At 40.1% G+C, this 27,491-nt stretch overlaps 1 protein-coding gene across 1 annotated transcript in view; it reads right to left on the reverse strand.

Moving 5' to 3' along the window:
• Positions 1-19,040, reverse strand: part of LOC136006028 (ankyrin repeat and sterile alpha motif domain-containing protein 1B-like) — a 170,526-nt gene extending 151,486 nt beyond the window's left edge. The window contains exon 1 of the mRNA XM_065664011.1: positions 18,907-19,040. Within this exon, the coding sequence (XP_065520083.1) occupies positions 18,907-19,040 (134 nt within the window). The remainder of the gene's footprint in view (positions 1-18,906) is intronic.
• Between the last annotated feature and the right edge of the window lie 8,451 nt (positions 19,041-27,491).

Consider the following 27,491-nt stretch of genomic DNA (forward strand, 5'->3'; position numbering starts at 1 on the left):
TAGAAAGATAGAATGGTTTGGCTTGGAAGGGACCTTAAAGATTACCTAGTTCGAATCCCCCTTCCACAGGCAGGGACGCTCTTCACTAGACCAAGTTGCTCAAAGCTCCATCCAACCTGGCACTGAACACTTCCAGGTGTGCGGTAGCCACAATGTCTTGAGGCAACTTGCTCCAGTGTCTCACCACCCTCACAGTAAAGAATTTCTTCCTTGTATCTAATCTAGCCTCTTCCAGTTTAAAGCCATTCCCCTTTGTCCTATCACTAAATGCTCTTGTAAAATGTCCCTCTGCAGATTTCTTGTTGGCCTCCTGAAAGGCTGTGATAAGGTCTGCCAGAAGCCTTCTCCAGGCTGAAAATCCCCAGCTCTCTCTTCCTGATCATCCTCGTGGCGCTCCTCTCGACTCACTCAAACTGGCCCACGTTCCTCTTGCTTTGGAGGCCTCAGAGCTGGATGCAGTACTAAATACTAAATAGCATCTAAGGGAGCATCATCCATCCTATACTATGACAGCAGAGTGAATATTATCTGAAGAATACCACGTGACAATGTACAACATCCAGTAATACATACAACATGCCATCAACACACGGTCCAAATGCCACAGTTCATGGTCAGACTGCCTGCAGATAAACATGGGTACAGAGAAATAAGATCTCTATAAAGCCAGTCTGCATCTAATAGCACTTCTTAGCCAACCACATGCTTCTGAATAATGCTTCCAGAGCTATCTAAGATCTGAAAGAATTGTAGCTACATTTGCATGCCACTGAAGAAGGAATTCCTACTAGACCAAAGCTTGCTCTGTGTGGATTTAGGCTGGCTGTCATTCCACCAACTAAGTGAACTTAAGCAGAGTCATTATTAGGTGGCTCTGTTGACCCCAACACAGACAAGGTAATCCACGGGCAGTACAGTGCTATTTCAACATGCCCAGTGCTTCTGGGACTAAGAGACCCTAAATGTGTTCTCCCCACTTCTACAGTGCCTAGACTTCAGATCTTTCAGAAGGGGAGTGGAGAAAGTGGAGTGCCCAAGTACATGACCTTGATCTTTGCAAAACAGATTTTTACCCATTACCTGAATTACCTCTTTCTCAAGACAACTGCAAACAGACTGTAAAGAATTTCCCTTCCATCTTTTTTCATTATATTTCTTCTAAATAGAATGTTTATTCATACATATGTTTTAACTAACAAAATCATCGCCCCAATTTTGTTATAAACCACTAAGTTAGCTACTTACTCTTACTTACTCTTTTTGCTTTTCTATACAAATCATTATCTTATTCTTCATGCTTATTCCAAAGGAGCTCCATTGTAAATCTGAAGCACTTCAGTGTTAAATTCTTTTCTTTACAATACATGAAAAAGAAAGGCATTTCTGAACATGTGATACCCATGTAACACAATCTAGTGGTATCACCAAAGTCAATTAAATGCATGTGAACCTAACTTTTCTATCTTTTTGCCAGTAACCCTTAGTCACACTCTTTTTTCTTTTCACTTGTAACTGCCATGTAAATTATCTCCGAAAATATGTCAGGTATTCTTATCGTAAGCTCTTTTCCTAAATGTCTGAAATATTCGTGTTTCTGTCACATATTCATAGAATCATTGAATAGTTCAGGTTGGAAAGGACCTCAAGATCATTTAGTCCCAACCCCCCTGCCAGGTGCAGGGACAACTCACACTAAACCATCCCACACAGGGCTTCATCCAACCTGGCCTTGAACACCGCCAGGGATGGAGCACTCACAACCTCCCTGGGCAACCCCTTCCAGTGTCCCACCACCCTAACAGGAAAGAATTTCCTCCTTATATCCAATCTAAACTTCCCCTGTTTAAGTTTTAACCCGTTACCCCTCGTCCTGTCACTACGGTCCCTGATGAAGAGTCCCACCCCAGCATCCCTATAGGCCCCCTTAAGATACTGGAAGGCTGCTATTAGGTCCCCACGCAGCCTTCTCTTCTCCAGACTGAACAGCCCCAACTTTCTCAGCCTGTCTTCATACAGGAGGTGCTCCAGTCCCCTGATCATCCTCATGGCCCTCCTCTGGACTTGTTCCAGCAGTTCCACGTCCTTTTTATGTTGAGGACACCAGAACTGCACACAATACTCCAGGTGAGGTCTCACAAGAGCAGAGTAGAGGGGCAGGATCACTTTCTGGGCTGCGAGTGCACGCTGCCGGCTCATGTTCATTTTCTCATCGACCAGCACCCCCAAGTCCTTCTCCACAGGGCTGCTCTGAATCTCTTCTTTGCCCAGTCTGTAGCTGCGCCTGGGATTGCTCCGACCCAGCTGTAGGACCTTGCACTTGTCATGGTTGAACTTCATAAGGTTGGCATCAGCCCACCTTACAAGCGTGTCAAGGTCCCTCTGGATGGCATCCCTTCCCTCCAGCATATCAACCGGACCACACAGCTTGGTGTCATCGGCAAACTTGCTGAGGGCGCACTCAATCCCACTGTTCATGAACTTAAGTATAATTAGTCAAATGCTCCAGCAATCGTTTAAGATATTTGCTATTCTTATTACGACAAGGCTCAGTTAGTAGAAAAGTGTATACAACGCAAGTAGATTGTAGACCAGGGGAAAACTGTGTGTTAAGTAAACCAGTGGTTAGAGAACTTTCTTGGGACAGACAGACCAGAAATTTGTACCTGAGTGTCTACACCAGAAATGAATGATATGGTTATCAGCTTAACTACTGTTTTAGATTCTCCATGCCATTTCTATGCTGAGAAACTTAAGACCACTAGAAGTACAAAAAATAGTGCAGTTCCAGGGTGAAAGCTGGTATTCATTCATTAAAGCTTGGTTGACAAAAAAAAATAAATCTTCATCCACTTTTATTTTACTGCCTGTTTCAGTAGGACTAGCTGCCTACATGGCTATGTCATATATTCACACCTACAGACATACATAGAGACACCTCTACTTTCTTGAAAAGAGACAAGGGCTGGGAGGAAAAGGACAAGCACCTTCAGTGTCATCGTATCATTTGAGGAATGTGTCCCTCTGTTCCCCTAGGGAAAGGAACCTGCTCTTTTCACTGGAGCATAGATATATAAAACAGCTACCTAACTGTGACTCTGCTCATTTCCAGATTTTTTTTAGGGTTTTTCTATAGGCAAAACATCAAATTTCTTTACAAAATTTCTTCAGTATGTTTGCTCTTACTTGCATTATTTTCTGGAGGATGGTGATACCAGGCCCTGTCTCATTAGCATTTGACACCCTTAACCAAAAAAAGTGTGAAGATAAAGTGAACAATTATTTACATTTAAAATTTTAAGCTGTAGCGGAAAATACTGCCCTATTGAGAAATTGATAGGCCAGCTCACTAATGATTAACAGTGAAAAACATAAACACAACTTGATACTGTTTTAAATGGAAAAGAGAATCTAATGATCAAAGCACTAACAGAATTTAAGATGTGTAATATTTAGCACAAATGGAAGCAGCAACACTTGGTTACACAGTATCATTAGTATGTTCAGCGTCTACTTACGTAATACACTGCTGTTACCCAAAAAACATTTTCTTCACTTGGAATGTGAACTAATGTTTAGGTGTGCAAGTCTTTGGCTGTTATGCTAAAGACAAATGACCACATCTTAAACCTGAGATTAAGGGATGCAAGGCAAACCTCTCTTTGCATACAGTAATTGCTACTCAGCATATGCTTACTGACCAGAAAATCTGTTCAAAAATCAAACAATCACTTCGATATGATGGAAAAAAATCAGATGTGGCGAACTTCGGCACAGCAACACAATAACAAATTAAGAGATAGATTACGTTTCAAATGAGAAGTTAAGGTTGGGCCATTATTTCCTTTTCCGACAATTTTTAAGGTGGGTCATAAATCACTAATCTTAGCCAAATGTGCTCATTTGAAGGTTTTTCAACATTTTCAAATCTAGGTAAAAAAATCTTTGCATAATGCCTATCAAAACTAAACTGAAAACACTTTTCAGAAAGAACATAATTCTTCATAAATTGACCAAGAGTACTTTAAATACCAACTTTAAATTAAAATCAAGTATTTTAATGATTCGTATTATTGTCAAGTTCTGCACGCTTAGACGTGCAATAATGTGCCCTAACAGAGGTGCAAAGGGAAAGAGATTTATCATCAAAACTATAGTGCATCTGCCCGTGATGATATAAATGATAGGCCATGTGACTAAAACTGTATATGATTAGAAGAATGCACTGAGCAGTGCTAACAGAGACAGGACTGCCCACTTCGTGGCTCTGATAAATCTGCACTCATTTAAAATAGCTCCTGACAACTCCCTGTGTGAGTGTCAGTCCAGCTGTTCTGAAAGGTAGCATCTGTCTTTTAGTTACAGTGAAAATAAACCAACCCTTTGCAGAATTTCATACATTTTATAGGCGGCTCATCTGATGCCCAATAAGTGTGGTACTGCAATAGCCTCAAATAAAATCTGGTATAGACATTGCTTTCTATGGAGATGAGAAAGGAAACCCCCAAAGACCAAAAAATAACTGAAGATACTTTTCAGGAATATAATGATTGTCATTTTTACCAAAAGGCTCATTTTTCTCAGGAAGATCTCAGCTGTATTCTGGACTCTTCCAAGAATCCCAGAAGATTTAACAATGCATGCTGCATGATGGTTCCTGAAACAACTGATAATGCCACGGAATCTCAGAAGTCAAATGAAACTTAAGAGAAAGATGTGTACTATGAACTGACCTTCTGGACTGATTGTTCTTAATTCCTCTTTAGAATTTATTTGGAACTTACTCAGAAATGGTGACATATTGTGTTATTTAAGTAGCACTTTCAAAGGAGATTTGGGCAATTAGTTACTATGAACTGAAGACAGCCAAAGTAGTGCACTTCCAAAGAGGTCTTGACACTGGCTCCATCCTTCAAAGAGTAATCCTGTCTCATTCTCTCCTGAGTTTTTTTTAACCAAAGAACACATTTAAACAGAAATACCACAAAGAGATTCAGCTTCTTCCTCTGCTTTTTCAGAGCTGGTGGTTCTGGTTTTGGCATTTTCCCAAGCAGCTAGGCAGATTCATTCACATGTGCTACAGCTCTGTCGGACAAAGACCAGACAACATCCAACCATGCATGTGTATTTTCTTGTCACCCTCTAAATAAATTTATTTAACACTTCTTAGATTTCATCAGTCTTTGGGAAAGTTTCCAAAAGTGGATCTCTATCTCTTTGTCCAGGAAGTTATCATGCCCAGTTCCCAAATCAGTCACGTATCCCTGATCTTGTAACTTTTGCCCAACCCTGTGTCTGTTCCTTCAAGCTTCCCAATTAATTCTGCCTTGATTATGTTCAGTTTTCGCATGCCATTGTCAAATCTAGTGACTTTTGCATTCTCCAAAAGCATTAACTTAGATCTTCATATTTTTTTATACTGGAATCCCTGACCTTGGGCTGAGTATCTACAACAAGATTTTTCAAGGCTGGCATAAGGAACTCAGGATTCATGATTCTTCTTTTCCTAACATTCCCCCCCCCCCCCCCCCTTTCCAAGCTGGGTATCACAGTGAGAAAGGAAGGGGACAAAAACCAGTTATAATGGTAAAAGGAGGTTTGATGAGGAGAAAAAATTCTATGAAAACAATATTGAGTTACTGACGGAAAGATAGCTCTGTTTGTCTCTTACCACTATCATAATTAGCTGATTTATTCCCTGGAGGTTTCTGAAGTAGACAGCCTAACGAAGAGGATGTTCCCTGGGCTGTTTAGAAAGCAGGCATTTCTTAGCAACCTTACTTGCTTTTCTCAAAACTTATTTCCTAAATCTGTGCCCTGTTACAACCAGGTGAGCAAGACGGAGAAGCAAGAAGTGAAGCAAATGCTGCAGCAGTTCATTTTCAGGCAAAAAAATATGCACACACTGGAAACACATTGCAAAGTTTATAGTGCTGTTACTCCCTTTCTGACATTTATACCTATGTAACTTACACCGTTTTGGATGTGGCAATGATTCCTGTGGCAAACTTTGTCATAACTGCTGCTAGGGGTCTACGTCTCAGATTTCTTGCATACCCTGAAGTTTGGTCAAAAGGCTGAAGAGACCATATGATTAAAGCAAACTCCAAGTATGTGTTGAAACCTGACAACAAAAAGCCTCTTTTTCCATTATCAGAGAACCATTAGGCTTGGAAGGGACCTCCGGAGATCATCTAATCCAAACCCCCAGCGGAGGCAGAGCCACCTAGAGCAGGTTACACAGGAATGCATCAGGTTTGGAATGTCTCCAGAGAGGGAGACTCCACAACCTCCCTGGGCAACCTGTTCCAGTGCTCTGCACCCTCAGTGTAAAGAAGTTCTTCCTCATGGCGAGGAAACTTGTGTTTCAGTTTACGGCCATTGCTCCTCATCCTGTCACTGGGCACCACTGAAAAGAGTCTGGCAGCATCCTCCTGGCACCTGCCTTTGAGATACTGATCTGCACTAATGAGATCCCCGCTCAGTTTTCTCTTCTGTAGACTGAACAGGCTCCCACAATCTCCCCTCATAGGAGAGATGCTCCAGACCCCTGATCATCCCTGTGGCTACTGGACCCTCTCCACCAGCTCCTTGTCTTTCTTGTACTGAGGAGCCCAGAACTGGACACAATACTCCACATGTGACCTCACCAGGGTCAGTAGAGGGGGAGGATCACCTCCCTTGACCTGCTGGCCACACTCCTCCCACTGCACCCCAGGAAACTACTGGCCCTCCTGGCTGCAAGGGCACGCTGCTGGCTCATAGTCAACTTACCATCTACCAAGACTCCCAGGTCCTTCTCAGCTCAACTGCTCTCTAGTAAGTCAGCCCCCAGCCTGTGCTGGTACTTGGGGTGCTTCCTCTGCAGGTGCAGGACCTTACACTTGCCCTTGTGGAACCTCATTAGGTTTCTCCCCACCCAATTCTCCAGCCTATCAAGGTCCCGCTGAATGAGAGCATCCAGATGTATCAGCTACTGCTCACAGCTCTATCATCAACAAATTTGCTGAGGGCACACTCTAGCCCTTTGTCCAGGTCATTGATAGACGAGTAAGACTGGAACCAGTACTGATCCCTGGGGAACACCACTGACTACAGGCCTCCAGCTGGATTCTACTCAGCTGATCACAACCCTCTGAACTCTCCTATTCAGTCAGTTCTTGACCCATTAAAAAAATGTTGAGGCTGCAAAGATAAGGATTAAAGTGCTGGTGTTAAGTCATCCTGCTTACACATATGCATTAGCCTTAATAATTACATGATTCCAATATTATTTTTCCTTGTGCAATGAATGGTGATCCTGGAGCAGCTGAAGGCCTAACCCCTATAATGGGGATGACTGAATAAGAACACTTTTCTTCTTGAAAATTGAAGGTATTAAAAGGTGCATTGGTATTTACTAAATCCATTAAACAAGTTAAGAACAGGAACAGCAGTTTAATCCTGAACCACAGAAACAGATTCTACCCATGTCTGTACTCCAGAAACAAACCTCTGAACATTTGAGCAGATCTTTATACATTTGAACATATAAAATACTGATTAATTTATAGAGAATATTCTTCACATAATACTTTATTAAGATGTGAAATCCTTGCTGTGAGATGCTATGAATGCTAAAAATTTGCATTCCTTCAAACACCAAATGAACAAATGAATGGAAGAAAAACCCTCTGGAGCCATTAAATACAAAGACAATACATCTGTCTCATAAAGCTGCTATAAATTGTTGGAAGCTGTGAGAGTACACTGGAGGAAGTATTACTTTCCTATATGCTTGCTGTGCTGCTATATTCTTTAAAGACCAGCCTCTTATACTGGAGAAGGCTACTTGGCTAGATGGACCTTCATCCTGACCAAGAAGAGGCATTCCTATTTTTTACAATAACTATACTAATATTGTGAAAAATGAGCTCCTTGTAGTCACCAGTTAGAAACACCAAGTCAGTGGATACTTCTCACCATAATTTAACTGTGCTTCAGTTAGCATTTCTGAACCACAGATATTAACACCCTTACCCAGTCATGGAAGTACTGTGACAGTAAACTTATTAATGTTGTGAAGCAGTCAGATACTATAGTGACAAACACCACTGAAAAGCCCAGGAGAAAAATAAATCATTCTTTTTCTAGAGAACAGTTTGAACTGTGTGTAGTAAATAGGGCTCGGGGCTAACCATTGAATCCTAAGGATAAAAAACACTGAATAACTGCTTATTTAATGAGCATTGTATCCTGGGCCACAACTGATGTAGTGTTTTCTTTCACAAGGTCCTTACAGGATTGTATCATTACAAAAAATAAAAATAAAGCCTACATTCAAGGGGCTAAACAAAAACTGCACCAGCAACTTCATTTTTACCCTTAATAAAAAAAAAAAAAGCAAACTAAAACTGAAATTTCACCATGTGGTGTCATCTCCGCAAAATTTTACTAGATGATTTAGGATCCCTCTATATCCATCACAACAACCTCTTCCACCTAACCTAATGGAATGACTGATGGCACGTTATTAACTGCTGTCTATTTTAACATTAAAAGAGAATGAGACAGTTTGCAGGTGCATTTCACAAATACCTGTTATAGCAAAGAAATATGAAAACGCCAAGTTTTGACTGAAAACTATATTTCAGTGAATATGTATTTTCCCTTTATTCTGCTAAATGTAACTCCTTTTGCCCTGTTCCTTGTCTCTCATTTCCTAAACTTGTCTCTTCTGCTCCTCAGTAGTGCTAACCTCCATGGTCGATCACTTCCAGTTTTTATTCCCAGTCTCAATTCTTACACCCATTTCTCTTACCAAATATTTCTAGCACTCCAGCCTTTTCAGATTTTTATATATAGCCTGCTGGCCAAAACACTCTAAATAACCCTATTCAGTTTTCTCTCCCCACCTGTCTTAGCCACATCTCCTAACCCAGAACACATGTTGATTCTATCCTTTAGAGCCTTCATTTTCTGCTTATGTCACGACTTAATCAAGATGTACATAAAAGTAGAGGGGATAGATTTAACTATTGTGATAGGCAAACAACAGATTTCTAACATATACATATACTATATACCATATGCTTTATTTCTCTATTTGGTGTATTTTGTTCTCTGAAATGTTACTTATGCACATTATGTGAGAAGATGCCTGGCAGATCATTACCACTTGGTTATGCAAGATACTGCTCTGCACATAAATGTGCACAAAACAGGAAGCAGAGTGATTGCAAATTACTTACAAGCATAATCTGACAAATTAGCTATACAGATGACAAGGAGGATATGGAAGTGGATAAATAATTACTCGAGAAAATTAAAAACTAAAAATAAGCGTAAATTACGTTTTTTAGGAAACCTTACCAATGACTTCATTGAAATTCTAGGGTCAAACTGCTATTATTAATGTGTTGGGGGGGTTAAACTGCAAAAATAACTTAGACGCACTGTTCCACAACTCATACCTAGTGGCATCTAAAAATAAAAACCAAGGACCCTTACAAGTCAGCAAGTAAACATGGAAGACATTAAACTCGTAGTTAGCTCTCAGAACTACCAATAATAAACACACTAGAAAGTTACATCACAGAGGCTTGAAATTCAGACAATATGCTGAAGGAAAATACAATAAGTACTCCAAATTCTAATTTATAAAATTCTACTTTTTTACTTTCTCAAAAAGACATCTATTTCCTGGACACTTTTCATGCTGTGACATGAATACTTTATAACTTATTTCAGCGCTTGTCTGGGCTATGAAAGGTTAGGAAAAAATCCACACACCAATCATACTATTCTTAAAGGAGAAAGAAGTTACTACTGTGTGAACTCAAAGACCAAATGTGATATTGACATTTTTGTAATCACTAATATGACAGAAAAAGAAGAAAACCACAAAAACTTGTCCAACTCCAGCATAAGAGCCTGTAGTGGAGCAAGAGGTTCTTCATTTCCAGCCGAAGGACTTCACTGTGGCTTTGGCTGAATCTCATGATGCTCCAATCTGCCCATTTCTCCAGCCTGTTCAGGTCCTTTCTAATAGCAATTCTTCCCATGAATTGTTTCTCCCCAATTTGGTATCATCTACAGACCTGCTATACTTGATACACTGCAATCAACACTGGCCCTTGAATCTAGTGACACCAACAGCTGGATTTTGTACTGTTGATCACAACCCTCACAGCCATGCTGTTTCCACCCATCTTACCATCCTCTTATTCAGTCCATCACTCACTGTTTCAACTGATAGAGACTGCTCTAAAGCAAAGTTAGACAACATTCACAGTTCTTGCCTTGTCCACAGAGGCAGTTTTCTCATTGGAGAAAGCAATTAAGGTTGGTCAGGCATGATTTGAACTTGATAAATCCATACGGCATGTTCCCAATCACGTTCTTGTCTTTTGTGTGCCCAGAAGTTAATTCCATGAGGATATGCTCTGTAACTGTCATCAGGACCTAGGTTAGACTGATGAGCCTTATGATTTAGAACTTTCCTCTTGCCTTTCTGAAAATGAGCACGACATTTTCCTTTTCCAGTCATCAGAAACTTACCTTGTTTGACATGATCCTCCAAAGATAACAGTGGCCTCACAGTAACATTGGTCCTAAGTGCTTCCCCTGATCTTCCTCTACTGTGGGTCATGTTTCATTGCCACACAAATTTTGCTAGTAGGCTCAGGAACCTGGGAAGTCAAACTTTACCACCAAAAAAACCACCCCAAAGCAGAAAAGGCAATGAGTGCCTTGCCTTTTCCATGTGCTTTGTCTCCTGGCCCACTGAGAACTGGGTCCATATTTTCTTTTGCTGTCAACATACATACTTTTGCCCTTCCCATCCCTTACCAGTTTTAACTCCACCTGATGTTTTTCTAATTCTATTCTTGCACACTTGGTGCGTTTCCAACAAATCTTATGTGATACAGCATCATGCATTTTATGTATTTTTCATGTATCTCTAACTTCACACATCCATGATTCTGCCTCTTGACCAGATACTCTACTTACTTATCTCGGTCAGTATCTAATGCTTGCTAATTCTGAATTCACCTATATCAGCTACAAAATCAGGAAGGAAATTCTACCCAAATTTTGTTTTAACCTAGCTAAGGTCATTTATACGTTTTCTACATACACCTTTAATTAGAATTGTTTTCCTGTTCTTCACTGAAATATTTTTGCCTACAAAAATTATTTACATTGGGATGTGGCTCAGTTTGAAATAAAATTATTCACTTTCTACTTTGTGGTGATCTGAATCACTCCGTATGCTCCCTAACTGCATTGATTAGACCTCTATTGGCTGTAATGGAAACTTAAGACACCTAGGACAGGTATCAACACAACTAGAATCATAGCTACCACTACGGGAACCAAATTGCACTCATTATGTCATTTTTAGTATTTTTTCCTTCTTCCAAAAACATATGTGCAATAAATAGAAAACAGTGTAAAATCATTTTAATAAAAGCACAATCTCATGGAACTAAATCTCACAGAACCTTTCTTACATTAGATACATGTACATTGTTAGAAATTCATAAGTTTTAATTTAAGTACAGAAGAGTTGCTGTATCATTTCTTAAGTGTAAAGGAAAGACACTGAAAATACTGTCATCGGGAAAAAAAATAGTAATTAAAGTCTTCCCACAAAGGCTATAAAGTTCAAACAAAATATATCCCCTACTCTCCAAAAGGATCCATGTACATGAAAATAACGTATCAGTAGGCAGGAATTAACACTGCTCATTGACTTGTATATTTAACACTGAGAGTTGTCAAACTATTTTACCTTAAAGTAATAAAAAGGATTAGGATGTGTACACTGATTGGAGGTGGCCAGCAGAAAAATTCCATGGCAGAAGGGAATTTCAGTTGTGGAACTCTTGTATATGTCACCTCCCCAGACGAGCAAGCTAACCTTGCTGAAGGAAAGGAAGTTTAAATGCACTCCACACTGCTTTGTCCCTTAGGGATTATATACCAGTATCATAAATTAAAGCAGTGCCTGTGTCAGGGCAATAAAAAATGGTCTAGAACTATAAGCAGTTCCTTAATAGCTCATCCATGAATACCCACACAAACTGAAACTGAGGCAAATAATCTACCTGTAGATTTTTAGAAACATGGTTACGTTCTTCTTGATCACTAGTGCAGTGACTGTGAAAACGCTTGTCTTAAAAGCATCTGTATTTACTCATCATCATATTTCTAACCTTGACTAGTCACAGGATAGCAGACCTTTCAGATTACGTCATTCTTAATTTCATTTCATTTATTTCCCATCTTAGTTCTGCTACATCACTACCACTTAAAGGAAGCACTGTCACATATCAATTTTTAAAATGTATAAAGCAAAATGAATTCTACTGAATTACCAAACTACTAAGATCATAACATCAGACCAGAGGGAAAAAAGATAGTGATCATGATGCATTTATATGGTCCTCTGCAGATTTAGACAGTAGCCATCTAGTGCCTAAGAAGTCTAGAATTCTGAAAGAATCATTTTAAGTTATGACACTTCAACTTTCTGATTTATTTTTTTATCCTCTCCTTAGTATGTTTGTAAAATTGCTCTTCTCAGTGTTTCTGTCTCCATCATATCCTTCATCAGTCCTCCCAGCACTGCTACGTACCAGTAGCACTGGTATTGATCCTATCTATGGGCAGATAATATGACCTCGGTAGATTTTACACTAGATTTACAGCTGGCTATTTCTTACATTTGGTCTAACATTTAAAAAATAATAGAAGATGCAATTCAACAATACTCAGAAAACAAGATCTGAAATAAGGAGAAGTGAGAAGTTTATCTATAGAAATTAACTACAGAGCTGTGAATCCAGGATCATTCTGAGCTCCTAGGGAAGATTTCTTACGCAAACTTTGTGAAATGCCTTGCCCATAACAATGATATTTCTACCGGATGTCCTTGATACTGCCCATATTGCTACTTTTTCATACTGTAAATGTTTCAAATCTAAGGATTTGAAATCTAAGGAATTCCATTGTCTAAACTTTAATTGAAAGCATTTATGAGAAATAAAAGTAAGTCTAAGAAAGATGGACAATAACAAAATAAAGGTGAAGTTTTCAGAGAAGCTCATACATTTGACTGAGCAAACACGCAGAATCAAAGCAGCAATTAATTAGCACTAACAGAAAACAGCATAAAGTATTGCTGTGATTTATATTTCATACTGAAAGACAAAAGGAAGAAAAATTAAGTATGTCCCCAAAAGACTTAATATTCCTTCTCTAACAGGATGAAGATGGTAATTGGGCAATCCGGGAATGCTGGTCTTTGCTTGGGACATTAGTATAAAATCCTCCATACATTAATTAAAAGTAGAGTAACTAAAATTAGAAATAAGCATAGACTAATTGGATGCCCACTTGACCTATATGTGACAAACAGTTGCCATTTTATTATCTGCCCCAGTTGTTTGAAATAAGTACCCTCTAACACAGAAGTGACTTCAGAAGTATGCAAGCCCAGAACCCTGCTACTGCAATCCTCATATAAGACAATCTCTAAATCAACTTAAGAAAGTTTCTCTTACTTTAATGAACATTATTTGTAATGAAATAATGCTATTTGTAATGAAAAACAGAACTAGTGCCTTTATTTTTGTTGATAAGGTGATCCATTTGTTATTTAAATTATAATGTGAAAACAACTTTACAGTAAAGTTCTTCCTGATGTTAACGTGGAACTTCCTATGCTCCAGTTTACACCCATTGCCCCTTGTCCTATCACTGGATATCACTGTAAAAAGCCTAGCTCTTAACTAAAGCTTCATAAAGTATTTTAGTATTTTAAATACTTTCTGCCCTGCAAGCAGAAGTGTGATCTGATTCTGTACAGGAAGATGAACGAATCACAGGGCTCTGCACAAGGATAGAAGTAGATTTGTGTGGTTCTCAGCATGCAATGAGGCCATCAGGCTGAACTGTGGCTTTGCTGCAAGCAAGACACTGCTCTGAGAAACAGATGAGAAAACAGATTGCAACTCGCAGGCTGACAATCTGTTTGCAGGTTTTCTTATACTTTAGAAGAGAAATATCTTGGTCCAGGCCTATACACTGTGTAGCTGCGCTAAGTAAGGATAAGCAAAGAATGGAGCCATTCCCTGCCACAGTCTGCCAAGTGTAGAAGGGGAAAAAAACAGCTCCATGCAGGCTGCTCCGCCCTCCCATGCTGTGTTATGGCAGCAGCCAACAAAGAGCAAGAAGGGGCCAACTCATCCTTCCCTACCACTCTGTGCCAGTTCATATTAATTCCTATTCTATCCGGTAGTCCTGTTAAAAAGCCAAAGCTCTTTTAACATGTGAAGTTTAAAAAGACTAAAAATTAGCATTTAATCAAGAACTATCAATTTTTCTTTGGGTTGTCACATATTAGGACGAAAAGGCATGCACCTGACTGCATGTAGCAAAATGATGTAAGGTCTATGAGATATAAACCTCTGAGATGAAACCTTCAAAGTTATTTCTCCTAAAACAATTTGAAAGAAACAAAGTCTTTCTCTGTCTAGTAATGGAAACCTGGTTATCCAATAAAAACATGTCACTTATATACAGATAAATTAAGTAAATTAAAAATACCAGTTTTGTTAGAAACACTTTACTCTTTTAGTGTTTTAAATCATTTAATTTACATTTAAGGATTTGGAATACACAAGGAATCAAATGATATATTCTGTTAGAGGGACTGTGGGATTTCACTCTCAAATTTCCATGTTTATACTGGAATAATATAAAAGCCAATGAAATAATTTTAAAATCCGTGAAAATTCTCTTTGCACTCTATTACACACCTAAAAGACATACATTCTTTCAATATGAAATATAGTTGACATACTAACATATGACAATTCCAGGAAGTGGAATCCCAAAAGAAACAGAGAAAAGAAACTTCCCTTACACTTTGGCCTTCTGAACTCCTGACTGTTGGCAGATATCAAAATATCCTTGTTTCATAGTAAAAGAACTACTCGTGCTGCACTAATGTTTTGGGTTGGAGACTGTAGTCTACACACTCATGTAACACAGCTTTAGATTTCCTAGTGTATCCCACCTTGAATTCGGATGTTATCTCCCCAGGTTGTGGTTCTTTGTCAAAGTCCCTCAGCCCATGCAGCTGCCTTGGAAACTCATGGGCATCTGAAATTCCAATACCCAGGTTTAAGCAATTAAATTACTCTATGCCAGGTGTTTACTGGGCATCATACTTGTTCTAGTATGTTGCAACACCTTACGCTAACTTCTGCATCTGAGGAATTCACCTGCCATATATTTACCCACAATCTTTATATTTATATTCCAGAGCAAAGTATGGAGACTGAGGTAGAGCGCCACACACTGATCCAGAGACTTTCAATGCTCCTCCTGAACATTGTTCCGGAGCAAGTTCTATGGTGCACACAGCCAAACATCACTGATTAGTTGTCATTGCTCTAGATAATCTATTTGGGCAGGAGGTCTTACATAGTATCTCTTACAGATATCTGGGTGCATATGACCTTTTACTTAAGGATGTATCATATTTATGTGCTTTGACCATACTCTGCTTTAAGCGTGTTTTAAATCCTCACAGGAATTCATTCATACATTTGTATGTGTGCTTAAATAGCCTTCTGGAACAAAGTTGTTTCCTTAACTGTAGTCATTATTTAATATAATGACCTATAAATTAGAAGTCAGCCCTTTAAAAACTAGGTAATTTAGTCTGCAATTAACATCAATGAATAAGTTCAACTATAAAACAACCACACAAAAGCTTGCCATATTTTTCCCCCAAGTACCATAAAATACAGTAAAGGGCAGAAGAAAAATTATATAAAAATGTGAACAGAAAATCAGAGCTCAAAGTTTCCTCCTTGTTTCAGATATCAATGTGTATTTGTCAATTCATGAATAGTATATGTCATTCATGAGGTGCATAATTACTGTGAAGCAAATTTCCACCAAAAGAAAAGTATCAAGCCACAGAGAGCTCAGCGACATAAACTGAGTTGTCCTCAGCACTTCGAAGAAATCCAAAGGGAATGTGTACTGCTACTTAGACCAGTGTATCAGGCACAGAATTAGTCCATTTGTATGCTGAAGGACTCTTCCAGCCTAATGGTAGGAACAGCATTGCCAAAAGGAGACAGAAAAAGTAAAATAGACCTTTCTCACCACAATGGGACAGGTACAGTTCTGGGACACCATTTTAGGAACTGAGCAACAATTATGATCAATGAACACCAGGAGTTACTGTCAAACACAATGTCTTCTAAAGATTTCATAAGAAGAAGAAAAATATGTCCCTGTACTTTTTTCTATGCTCTTTATTGTAACTTGCAAAAGCAGGTTTTAGTCTAATAAACTGTATGCAAAAAATATTAGTACAGCTCTACTTGTAAGCTACCTCAACTAGTTTTCTACTAAAAAATCCTTCAGATCCTCCAAATCTCATATTCAAACTTTTACACTTTACAATTACGGCTCTTTACAAGATTGCTGTTTTCAGTAAGTGTTGATTTCCTAAATAGGATCAAGCTGTTAGCATGACTCCCTTTCAGTACTTTCTTCTTTTCCATGTGCTCTGTACCAAGATAAATCCCACCTTAATCTTGCGTGTCATTCTGGGCTTAATCCATAATTACTGGCATCAGTCACTATAGATCATAGAATCATAGAATCATAGAATAGTTCGGGTTGGAAAGGACCTCAAGATCATCTAGTTCCAACCCCCCTGCCATGGACAGGGACACCTCACACAAAACCATGCCACCCAAGGCTTCATCCAACCTGGCCTTGAACACCACCAGGGATGGAGCACTCACAACCTCCCTGGGCAACCTATTCCAGTGTCTCACCACCCTAACATCATGCAACATTGCCAAAAAAAGGTATGTTAAAATACCTAACTCGTATAATTTTTTCTTCAAAACACTTTGTATAATGCATAGTAGCTTCTACTTTGAGCTCTTGGTGAAGTCAATGAAATTATTAAGATTCCCTCTGAAACACGTTATGTTCAATAGTGTGTTAGACTGCAAATGATTATGCATCAATCCATTACTGAATTCTTTTTACATGTAGTCAAATAACTTCTTTATAAACAGAAATATCTTAGCAGCGGTATGCTAAATTTTTACTTGTAATTTTTGAATTTACATTTACAGAAGCCAGAGACATTCTAGATAACATTAGTAAGAAATATAAATAAAACAGTGCATGTTTTACCTTGCCTTACTTCCTTTTAAGCTAAGTGCACTTCTGGAAAAAAATAAAAAAATAATAAAAAATAAGACTACAGTCGAGTTTACAACCTAAAATACTTCAAAGTGTGAGTAACAAACAATGACTGTCATGACCCATCTGTAAAAGACACGTGGCTAATGCGTTCCATATACACGAAGTAAAACACCACTGCTTAATAAAAAACACAAGCAAATACAGTCCCTCTGGATATATGGAACTTATGATATATAACATGAAAATAACAGTGCAAGAATATAGCACAGGCACTAGCCCTGAAGAAAGTCACTACACAAATCATGCAGTAGAACTGGATTATAAATGGCTAGTCATTGTACTGAAGTGAACTTACTTCTGTACTTACAAAAAATGGGTATCACAATTTAAGACAACTTACATTTTAAATTCAACCAATTATTTGGCATACTCCTTGCTATTGAAGTACAGCACAAAAAACAATTGCATGGTGTGTTTTGATTTTGGTCAATGGACTAGTAATTCAACAATGGTGCAATAACTAATTGAACTGGAGCATTACAGAACTTTGGTAAACCTGAACTGTGGTTGTATACAGCACTAAAACCAGCAAGACTTTATAAAAAGAGTTCAGACTGGTACAATTTGGCCAGTTGCACTAAATTTCCTCTGATGGGGAACACTGAAACAATGTATTAGTATACCAGACAAGCAGGTACTGGCAATAGAATCACAAATATACCTTCATTTAAGCAATTTCCGTTTCTCTAGGACTTTTCTTTACAGAAAAAAAAAGAGAAATAAAACAAATAAACAAAAAAAAAAAAAACCAAACAAAAACACCACAAAATCCCTGTTTATTCAAGTTCTAGGTCAACAGTGTTACAGTTCGTCTTCTTTTGCTATGCCTAGTGTAGTAATGAACACTAGCACTGGACTGTGTGCTGCAGACCTCCTCTTGTTTGAATACTGTCAAATGTCATAAAAGCCTGTGCTAATGCTCTTAAATAAGAGCATGATGAAACTTAACATCAAAGCTATGCTGGGAATCGCCTGAGATATGACTAATGACTAAAGTTAAGTCTTCCATCCAACATGGCCAGTAACCCAGTTTCACTCCACCAAATCCAGGTACCTTGAAAGTAATGCTGCTCTTACCTAACCTGCTCCGTTAAGTTTTACGCCTCTATAATCTCTCATTAAGAAAATAAAAATTCCCTTTCTTTGTTGGTAGGCTCATGTCTTCTGCAAGTGAGGGTAGCAACTACCAGTGAGGGTATGGGGTGAAGCTCTGGCTTTTTACACAGAATTCAGTAACGCAATGCCTCATCTGTGATTAACGCTTCCATCTGTGATTACAAGTAGCAATTTGAAGATGAAATATCAAAGGAAGGGTAATTAGCACATTGTGCATATTAACCCAGCAACAAAAATACAAGTTCTGCACCGCAGCTAGAAACAGAATGAACGAGTACCCTACAGACACATAGAAGGCAACAAATTCAGTATCACTGTATTAATAAAATGACTGCCTGTGACTTTAAACACAGGCACACTTGTACTTGGCGAGACAGTGAACGATTTATTGTTACTATGAAGGATGCAGGAATGAAAATGAAGATGAGAGGGGCGATGATGGTGATAGGGAAGAAGAGGTTAATATCCCCAGCATCTGATGGGGAACGATGTCCCTACCTCAGTAAGCTGGATAAGGGAATAGCTCCAGATCCACTGCCCAGGATCCCTCCTTTCCTCCCAGAGAGGAGTTTCTCCACCAGAGCCACATTCCCAGTGCGAGCAGCTTCCAGCAGCTCCTGGTCCTTTCCCATGGTCAGGAACCAAGCAGCCCCCTCGCACCCCGCCGCACACCAGGAGAGCTGCACCCCGGCCCACGGCGGCCCCTCTTTCCTGAGAGCGCTCTCCCCTGCCCAGACCCTGCCTCAGAGCAGATTCCTGCAGTCCCTTCCAGACCAGCAGGAGCAGCAGCAGGAGGGAGGAGGAGAATCACCTCCTCCTAGTTTCACTGGATCATTTCTGGGTGGAGTGTGGAAGAGAAGGAGGGGAGGACGAGGCCAATAAAGACACCCCCCCCCGCCCCACTCCCATGCACGCACGGCCCCGACCCGGAGAGGATGGGGCGGGGGGGAGCGGAGAGCCCCAACCCCCGTGCCCGTAGCAGGCCGGGCTAAGGGTGACAACGACCCTCACGGACGGACGGAAGAAGGGAGGGACGGGGGGCGGAGGCGCAGCGCTGACTTGCCAGGCCCGTTGCTGGGGAGACGCGGCTGGTGCGCTCTCAGTGGCTGCCCGGGCTCGCTGCCCCCCTCCGCCTGCCCTAGCCCCTCGCCGCTGCCGCCGCGGGCTGCGCGCCTCCGCCCTACAAGCCCGCCCCTCAGCAACGGCAGTGTCAGGCTCTCCACTGCGGTGCGGCGCCGCGGCCGGCGCTGCGGGCGAGGGGAGCGGGCAGCTGCATCCCCCCTCGCCAGCGGCGGCCGCGTCAGTGCTCAGCGGGGCGGCCGCGGCAGCAGGGCCGGCGGCCGCAGGTGCTTGCAGCAGCGCCGGGGAGCTGGCGCTTCCTTGCGCTGCGGAAGGGGAAGGGAGGGCCCTGGGTGCCGGGGTGAGGCGGGTGTCCTCCCGCGGCAGCGGGGCCAGGCGCAGCGCTGGGCGCGGCAGGGGGCGAGGCTGTGGGGAGCGGGCAGGGCGGAGGTGCGTGCTGAGGCGGAGTGCGGTGGGGCTGAGGTACCGCGGAGCTATGTGTGTGTGAGGGGAGTCCCCGAACCTGCTCCGTTGGGCGAACCGGTGCAGACAAAAAGGAAAGCGCGGTCCCCGCTGAGGTCGGGAGCAGCACCGAGGTGCTGGCTCGGTGAATCGGGCAGGCGGGACTGCTCACACCCGTCAGACCGGGATCGTGGCTTTGTAACGTGTCGAAGGATGGGAGGTATAACCGAATGTGCTTGCTGTCAGATCCAGTCATCCCTTCTGCTGCTCCTGGTTCTGTTACGGGTTTCAAAACATGTCACCTTTTGAATTGTATGACTTTAATCGTTCCTTATGGCTCATGTTCTTACGAGCTATGAAGAAAATACTCAGCGCTCTCCAGTTCGCAGGCACATCCTTGTTTAATGCACCGTTGATACAGTGTATACTTGAAAAGCCAAATTACAGCTCCAGGTTCCTGGTTTAGTTTTGTCATTTGTGCAGGCAGAACCATAGGTACAACAGAAAAGTAGGTTAAGACCCCTTACCATTCCCCCACTGAGATCAGTGGCATTCTTTCATGAACTGTGCTCTCAAAATGTGAAGTGCAGCAATAGCAAAACAACATCGTGGTAGGCAGGATTTTAATGTTCCCAGAGAGAGCGTTAATTACTCCAGACCTATTGTACATTCAAGTCAATGGAAAGATCCTTGTTGATTTCACAAATGTTTTGGTTTAGCTCCTGTCAGTATCAGTTTCACGGGTGTGTTTTATGTTTTTATTAGATAATGAAACAGTTTTAATCCCCTGAAATTTCTTTCAGGGGTCTGATTTTCTTTTACAAAGGAAAAAAGTTACCATCATGGGGACATATTGTTCCAGTATAGTTGTCCACAGCAGCAAAACAGTATCTATTTTTTTAGCTAGAAAATGTAATTTACATAGTTTGGCATTTTCAGGATGTGAAATGATGTCTCCTCCAATGTTGTCAACAGGACATGGAATTGAGCACTGGCATAAAATTACTTGGTGAAGATACTCTTTAACTGTGGCCTTTCTGAATGAAAGAGTGTGTTATAAATAGCAATTTTAAGGTCTGAAACTGTGAACGTGTTTTATTATGGTTTAAACAAGTAAATGTATAATTGCATGAATTAGGATTTACAGTTTGTCGTTAGTCACAGCAGAGTCACAGTGGGAAACAGTAATTTAAAGCTGGAATAAAAAGTTATGTATCTTGCTACCACCCACTCAAGCATTAACTAGTTCCAAAGTTAGCCATAAACTAAGAATACCCCTGCTTTTGAAGCTCTTAATGTCCTCTGTTAAGGTAGACATAATTTCCCTCTATTTCTGCCTTGCATTTGATTTTGTATGTGATCACGTGCATTGCCTGATATAAGCACCTCAAATGTATCCTCGGAATGCTCTGCAGGAATGGATTTCTTCAAGTTTGCTGATAGCCTCTGAAGAGGTGCCAGTATGCTGTGAAGTGCTAATCATAAGGCAGGGGTATGTGCATAAACCTGCATGTTGGTGAAAAGTCAGATTAGAAGCAGATACTAAAGAAAACTGGGTTTTTTAAGAATGTGTATTGTTGATGTGGTCGGATCAGCAGATGGCAAATATGACTCAGTCTAAACGTTACATAATTCTTCTTGGGAAAATAAAATCTCAAGACTATGCTCTAATTGAAAAGATCATCCAGCAAGCTGTTGAAGAGCAGTATGGAGAATCGGGACAGAAATATCAATGGAGCAGATGCATGCAGTAGCCAGCAGATTCAGGAGGATTTTATGTCAGGAGGATTTTATGAATGTAGCAAGACTCAAAACATACCCCAATAAACCTATCAGCCTGGTGCCCAACAAAATACAGAATCCAAGCAGAGGATTTAGTTTCATTAGCAAAATAGAGCAGAAAGCAGTTATTCTATCAATTTGAAAAGTAAAAAAGAATTTAAGCAGAACTGATTAATGGAAGGGTTAAACATGGATAAATTCTAAGGGCTACTGGCATAAAGAATTCAGAACACGTTTTGGTTTGTTTCCAGAGATGAAATTGATGGTGGACTGTCGTAAAGGAAAAAAATTGAGACTGAGTTGAATGTAGATGGTCAAATCTATGAGATCAGGTGGACTCCTTTGTGTTTTTAAATGTTCTGGTAACACTGGGACAACACTGTGTAGTGTCGAAAATTGTATGTATGATAAATATGTTAACTAGACCTAGAAAGTAGAAACATAGCTTTATAATTTGCAGCAGCTACAGATGAGAAAAATATTTTGTCAAACAGCCATGAGGTCTTTCAAAACACTGTGTGCTTTTTGAGCGGTGCTGTTACATACCACAACAGAATTTTGAATCTATGATTTCAGTATTTGTGGAGACATTTTAAGTTATGACCACTGCAGCTGTCAGTGTCTAAGTGGCATCACACCTTCAATCTGAAAATTTCTCTTAACACAACATATGCCTTACCTTCTGTTTTCTTCCATTTTCTAAATACCAGAGAGAGCAGTTAGCCTACCTAGAAATTCTTCAACTGGTTTGTCATTTGAAAGGCCTGGGATTGACTGTAATAAGCAGGGACTTTATGTTTTTACAGTGCAACTATCACTTGGCTTTGTTCTCTTTTCAGGGTAACAACTTCATTTCTTCCTCCTGTACCCTCGCACACTTAAAGGCAAATTAAATGTGTGCTTTCTAACATTCTGTGACTTTCCCTTCTCTATTTTCAAGCAGGAAGCATGGAAGGGATATGGAAACCTGAGTTGCTAGTATTAAAAAAAAAAAAAATCTGTGATATTAAGAATAGTTGTGTAGAATAGCAAACATATTCACATCATGTTTCAGGGCTGTTATCAGTTCTCTCATTTAGACTTCAGGAATGTCAAAGATCCCTATTACAAATCCTGAGGAATATTCTGAGAGTGAGCTCAAAATGTTTGGTATTAGAAAATAAATTAGCCTAATTATTATTCTCATGTTTATACACCCATGGTAAGTCAGGGACAAAGGCTGCAAAGTGCCCAAGAGAAAGTGCTATTTCTCTTGCACCTAGGTGGCAAGAGTTCTTCAGGCTTGATACTGTCTTTTGCTCTTTACAGTAGTGTAAAAGAGTACATAATGAATTTCAACCAACCATGACTAGCTTTGTGTTTGCACTGCTTCTCTAGGAGATACCTTAACATCAGGCTCAGAGGCTAAGTCCAAAGTGGAGGAGCGTGTTTGAGCTCTTGAGGCCATGTGTGAATGCGCATCATGTTCCAGTTCCCTGTTGGGTTGAAACACAGATTGGCATCAGCCTCTGTCTGAAGGCCTTCCTCAGTGACAGGCTCAGAAGGTAGACAGACACCATGGACAGGTCCTCAGTTTAGATAACTGGGACATACCATAATACTCACATGCTCTCACCACTGAAATATGAAATAGGTCTTACATCCTCCTCCACTGTAAAAGAAAATTACAGAAATTGACAGTACTAGGCCTAACTCATTAGGAATATAAAAAGACCAAGAGTGCTATGGTCTCAAAAGAGTGCATGAATGCTTGGACTCACCAGATTTAAGTAGAAGCTGAAGTAATAGGTAAGGAGAAAGCCATTTTGATGACTTATCCACAACAAGCCTATCTCTGACTGTACAATTCTGATTAGATCATGTTTTCTGTAAACCCTTGCTTTCAGGCATGTTGTCATAGTGTAGATTTGTAATGGAAAAGAACATGCAAGGAAATGGTCCTTTAGTGATGTTGCACAGCAGCAAGATACTGCCTCAGCATTTGCACTGATTGACCCCGCTACATCATTGTCATGGGGCTGTGAACACACTGAAGAAGAGCAAGAAATTAAACTATTATTCTGTCACCCAGGCCCTGACTTACAGAGCTATCCAAACGTACCATGGGAAGCATGTTGCATTCCCGAGAGGGCTGTAATGCCCCACTACTCCAAAGTCTCAAATACATAGAGGCTGAAGGTTTTGTCTGCACTGGAGAGCTGAGCCTCCAGAAATCAGTGATGGGGTAGTACTGATAGCAAGTCAAATCCATCTGCTGTGCCATTTCCGATGCAATTGCAGTCTTGTTCTGATGGCAGATGCTAAGGTTAACTGGTATAGCTGCACATTTCTTTACATGTATTACTTGTGTGACAGCAGGTGGGATTATCAGTATAATTATTCGTTCAGTCCTTCTGCTCTGTTGTAGGTTTACATCAGTTTGCTATCAAAATATGCCTAAGACTGTTTTTCATGCATTAGAGAGAAATGCAGAATTGAATGTGAATACAAGTTGGTAAGAACTGCATGCTGATTAGATTCCCCAATCCATAGTGTGTTGAGAGATACAATACAGTATTAAAGCTTTGCCTGTACTGCTCAGTGCACAGCTTGTTGCAATAAAAATAACTTGTTTCTACCTTTGATATACACTGGAACCTCTTTCGGACATAAAACGTTTTCCCCTTCTTGTCTTCCCTTAAAGATATGTACAACACTGCTTACACATCAGATTTTTGCTGTCTGCAAGAAGGATCACAGTGAAATCTCAGCTGAAACATGATAGTGATGAGGGAGTGCAGCTGAAAGTACAGACAGCTGTTAAAATTGTGCACAAATGTTGTTATCCTAGGCTCTTGAACAGTAGTGCACATGAATGCACCTTTTGGGGGGGGACTGGGGCACTATAAGGCAATAGCATAGCTAGAGGTGTTCTGCCAGGGGTTTCCATTCTGTTCATGTCTCTACTAATAGCAACTATTACATAGGAAGGAAATCACTCCTCAGAATTAACACAAATGGTTGAGAAAGCACTTGCACATCATACATCCTTCAGGTATGTTTATGCTTATGGATATGCATTGTGATAACCAATAAAGCAGAATGGATCTGAAATTCTAACTGCTGTTCTGCAACACAGCTTCAGACCTAATTAGGTCCAAAAGAGAGCAGTTAGTGGAAATGAATTGTGCACACAGAATAAAACAGAACATACAGGGATGCTGGGGAGGGATTCTTCATTAGGGACTGTAGTGATAGGACAAGGGGTAATGGGTTAAAACTTAAACAGGGGAAGTTTAGATTGGATATAAGGAAGAAGTTCTTTCCTGTTAGGGTGGTGAGGCACTGGAATGGGTTGCCCAGGGAGGTTGTGAGTGCTCCATCCCTGGCAGTGTTCAAGGCCAGGTTGGACGAAGCCTTGTGTGGGATGGTTTAGTGTGAGGTGTCCCTGCCCATGGCAGGGGGGTTGGAACTAGATGATCTTGAGGTCCTTTCCAATCCTAACTATTCTGATTCTATACTTAGGTATACTTAGGGAAGGCTCAGAACTGTCTATATGGATTGAAAAACGTATAAATGTCAGAGTGAGAGCTGGGCACCAAGAGGTTGGTACAACTAGGAATAACAGGAAGAAATCTGAAAGGAGAAATACATGACAGTAGGAATGGCAGTGGGACTTAACATGGAACCAAATGCACACAGTGCTGTTGGGGTTTTTTGTCAAAAACAGTATAGTGTTGTCAAATACACAATGAGAAACAGTCTTCCACTGGTTCTCTTACTGGCTATAATTTACAAAATTCTTACAATTTCTAGACTTTGAAAGTTATTCTTAACACAAATGATGCAGCTGGCTGACTTTATATGGGCCTCCTGCGTCTAGCCAGGTGTGATTTTTTTGAGTAAACATAACTATTTGTGGTGAAAAAGTGGTTGGATTTCAGCTATCAGGGCCTTTTTTTACAGGCCAAGTCTAAGGAGTGAACTCACGCTACAGTCCCATAAGAAAATATTATTTTTTTTTTACCAAATCAATAAGTGAAACCTGTCTGGACCAAATTAAAGAGTTTGAAGGAACCTCAGATCCAACACGCATGAAATTAAAATGCTGAGGTATGAGGTGGTGTTTCAGTTGACCTTGGTACTGGATGAATAGAAGGTACCAAATGTGATGCTAGGAACTTTCAAGGGGCTTGAAGAGGGATTTGAAGAACCAAGACTGATTTCCATGCCTGGCAAATAGGTAGACATCTCTCTGCACAGAGTAGTGAAGATTCAGCACAGCTCCTGGAGAAGCAAGTCATGTCTCATATCTGTAAGAGTTCTGTCAAGAAGTCAAAAGAGCATATGTGAAATGGCAATTTTAGAAAAACCTAAACTGTTCTTGAGTAAGGACCATTCTCTTGTGAATGGACAATCAGTTAAAGGAGGTAAAAGAAAATGGAAGAATGGCCAGTTTTCACAGTGGTGACAGGTTGTCAGGACAGCAGGTGTAGGGGTCTCTCCTAGGACCTGCACTGTACAGCAAACAGTCTCTGAAGACAGTAAAAAGTGAAGTAACAAAACCTGCTAGCAAAGCAGCAGGTTTCAGAATAGCTTGAACTAGGACGGAGCGTGAAAGTGTACATCATACCATTATTCTAGCAGATAGTAAAATAGAGGGTGGAATTCAACATTGACAAAAGAAACTAATAATTTTCTGTCACAACATAGGAGGGAGATTTTGGATTTCTGTTTTACAGTTCCAAAATGGCTTTCACATCTCCATAATCTTGAGTTTCCATGAAAATGTCTATTTAATGCTTATATGGTAATCAAAATGGTAAGTAAAATTATTGAGAACTATTAGGAAAGGAAATTAGCTTCATTATGTCAATGTACAAAACCTTTATGTTTGTCCTGTCTCAAAAAGATTACATCAGAACTAAGCAGGATACAGTAAAGAAGAAGAGGTAGAATCAGATGTATAGTACAGCCTTCATATAGCCTAAATAGACTACAAGCCACTTCAGCTTAAAAGAAAAAAATATAACTATAGGGAGATTCAGATAGAAGGATATAAAATGATAAGTTGTATGGAAAAGGTAAATATAAAACCATTATCCATTCTTTTCTCTTATACAAGAAGTTCATCTTATACAAGAACTAGGGAAATGCAATGAAATTGTCAAGGGACAGGATTAAAACATGTTAATGTATTTTTTCATTCAAACATTTTGATTTAGAATAGGCTTAGGGTTGCTTTTTATTATGTGTGGTTGCATGTGCTCTTATTCTGATAAAATACCTTTTAGCGTGGTGACTGTTACCTATGAATACACACTGATAGTAAACAGCACAAGCAATAAGTATTTGCTTTGCTCATCATCTTGCTAATCTATTTTAACTCAGGATACTGCCTTGTGTAAGAGTGTAGTTGAATATAGTCTTTGTATGTAAATTCAAATACACAGAGTATTGCTTACTATGTTTTTGTGCAGTACATACACAGCTACACAATGATTTTGATAGTAAGTGTTCTTCTGCTACCTGCCAAGAGGAACAATTAATACCAAATTTGTCAGAGACAGTGATTTTGTGAAGTTGATACTTTGCTCCTAGCACAAGATTAGGGATCCTGACATATTTTGTTCAGTTAGCCCAACAGTAAAAAGATTCTTCATTCTTAATTACTTTTCCAAGCCCCACAAAACAATATTCTAGAGTGTTTATTAAAATTTAAAAGCTAGTCCTGTACTGCCTAGGGAAGAAAGTTATTGCTTTTTGCATGAGAGGACATAGTTATGCAGTGAATTTATAAA

This window comes from Lathamus discolor, chromosome 1 (genome assembly GCF_037157495.1).
Source record: "Lathamus discolor isolate bLatDis1 chromosome 1, bLatDis1.hap1, whole genome shotgun sequence".
Lineage (NCBI taxonomy): Eukaryota > Metazoa > Chordata > Aves > Psittaciformes > Psittacidae > Lathamus > Lathamus discolor.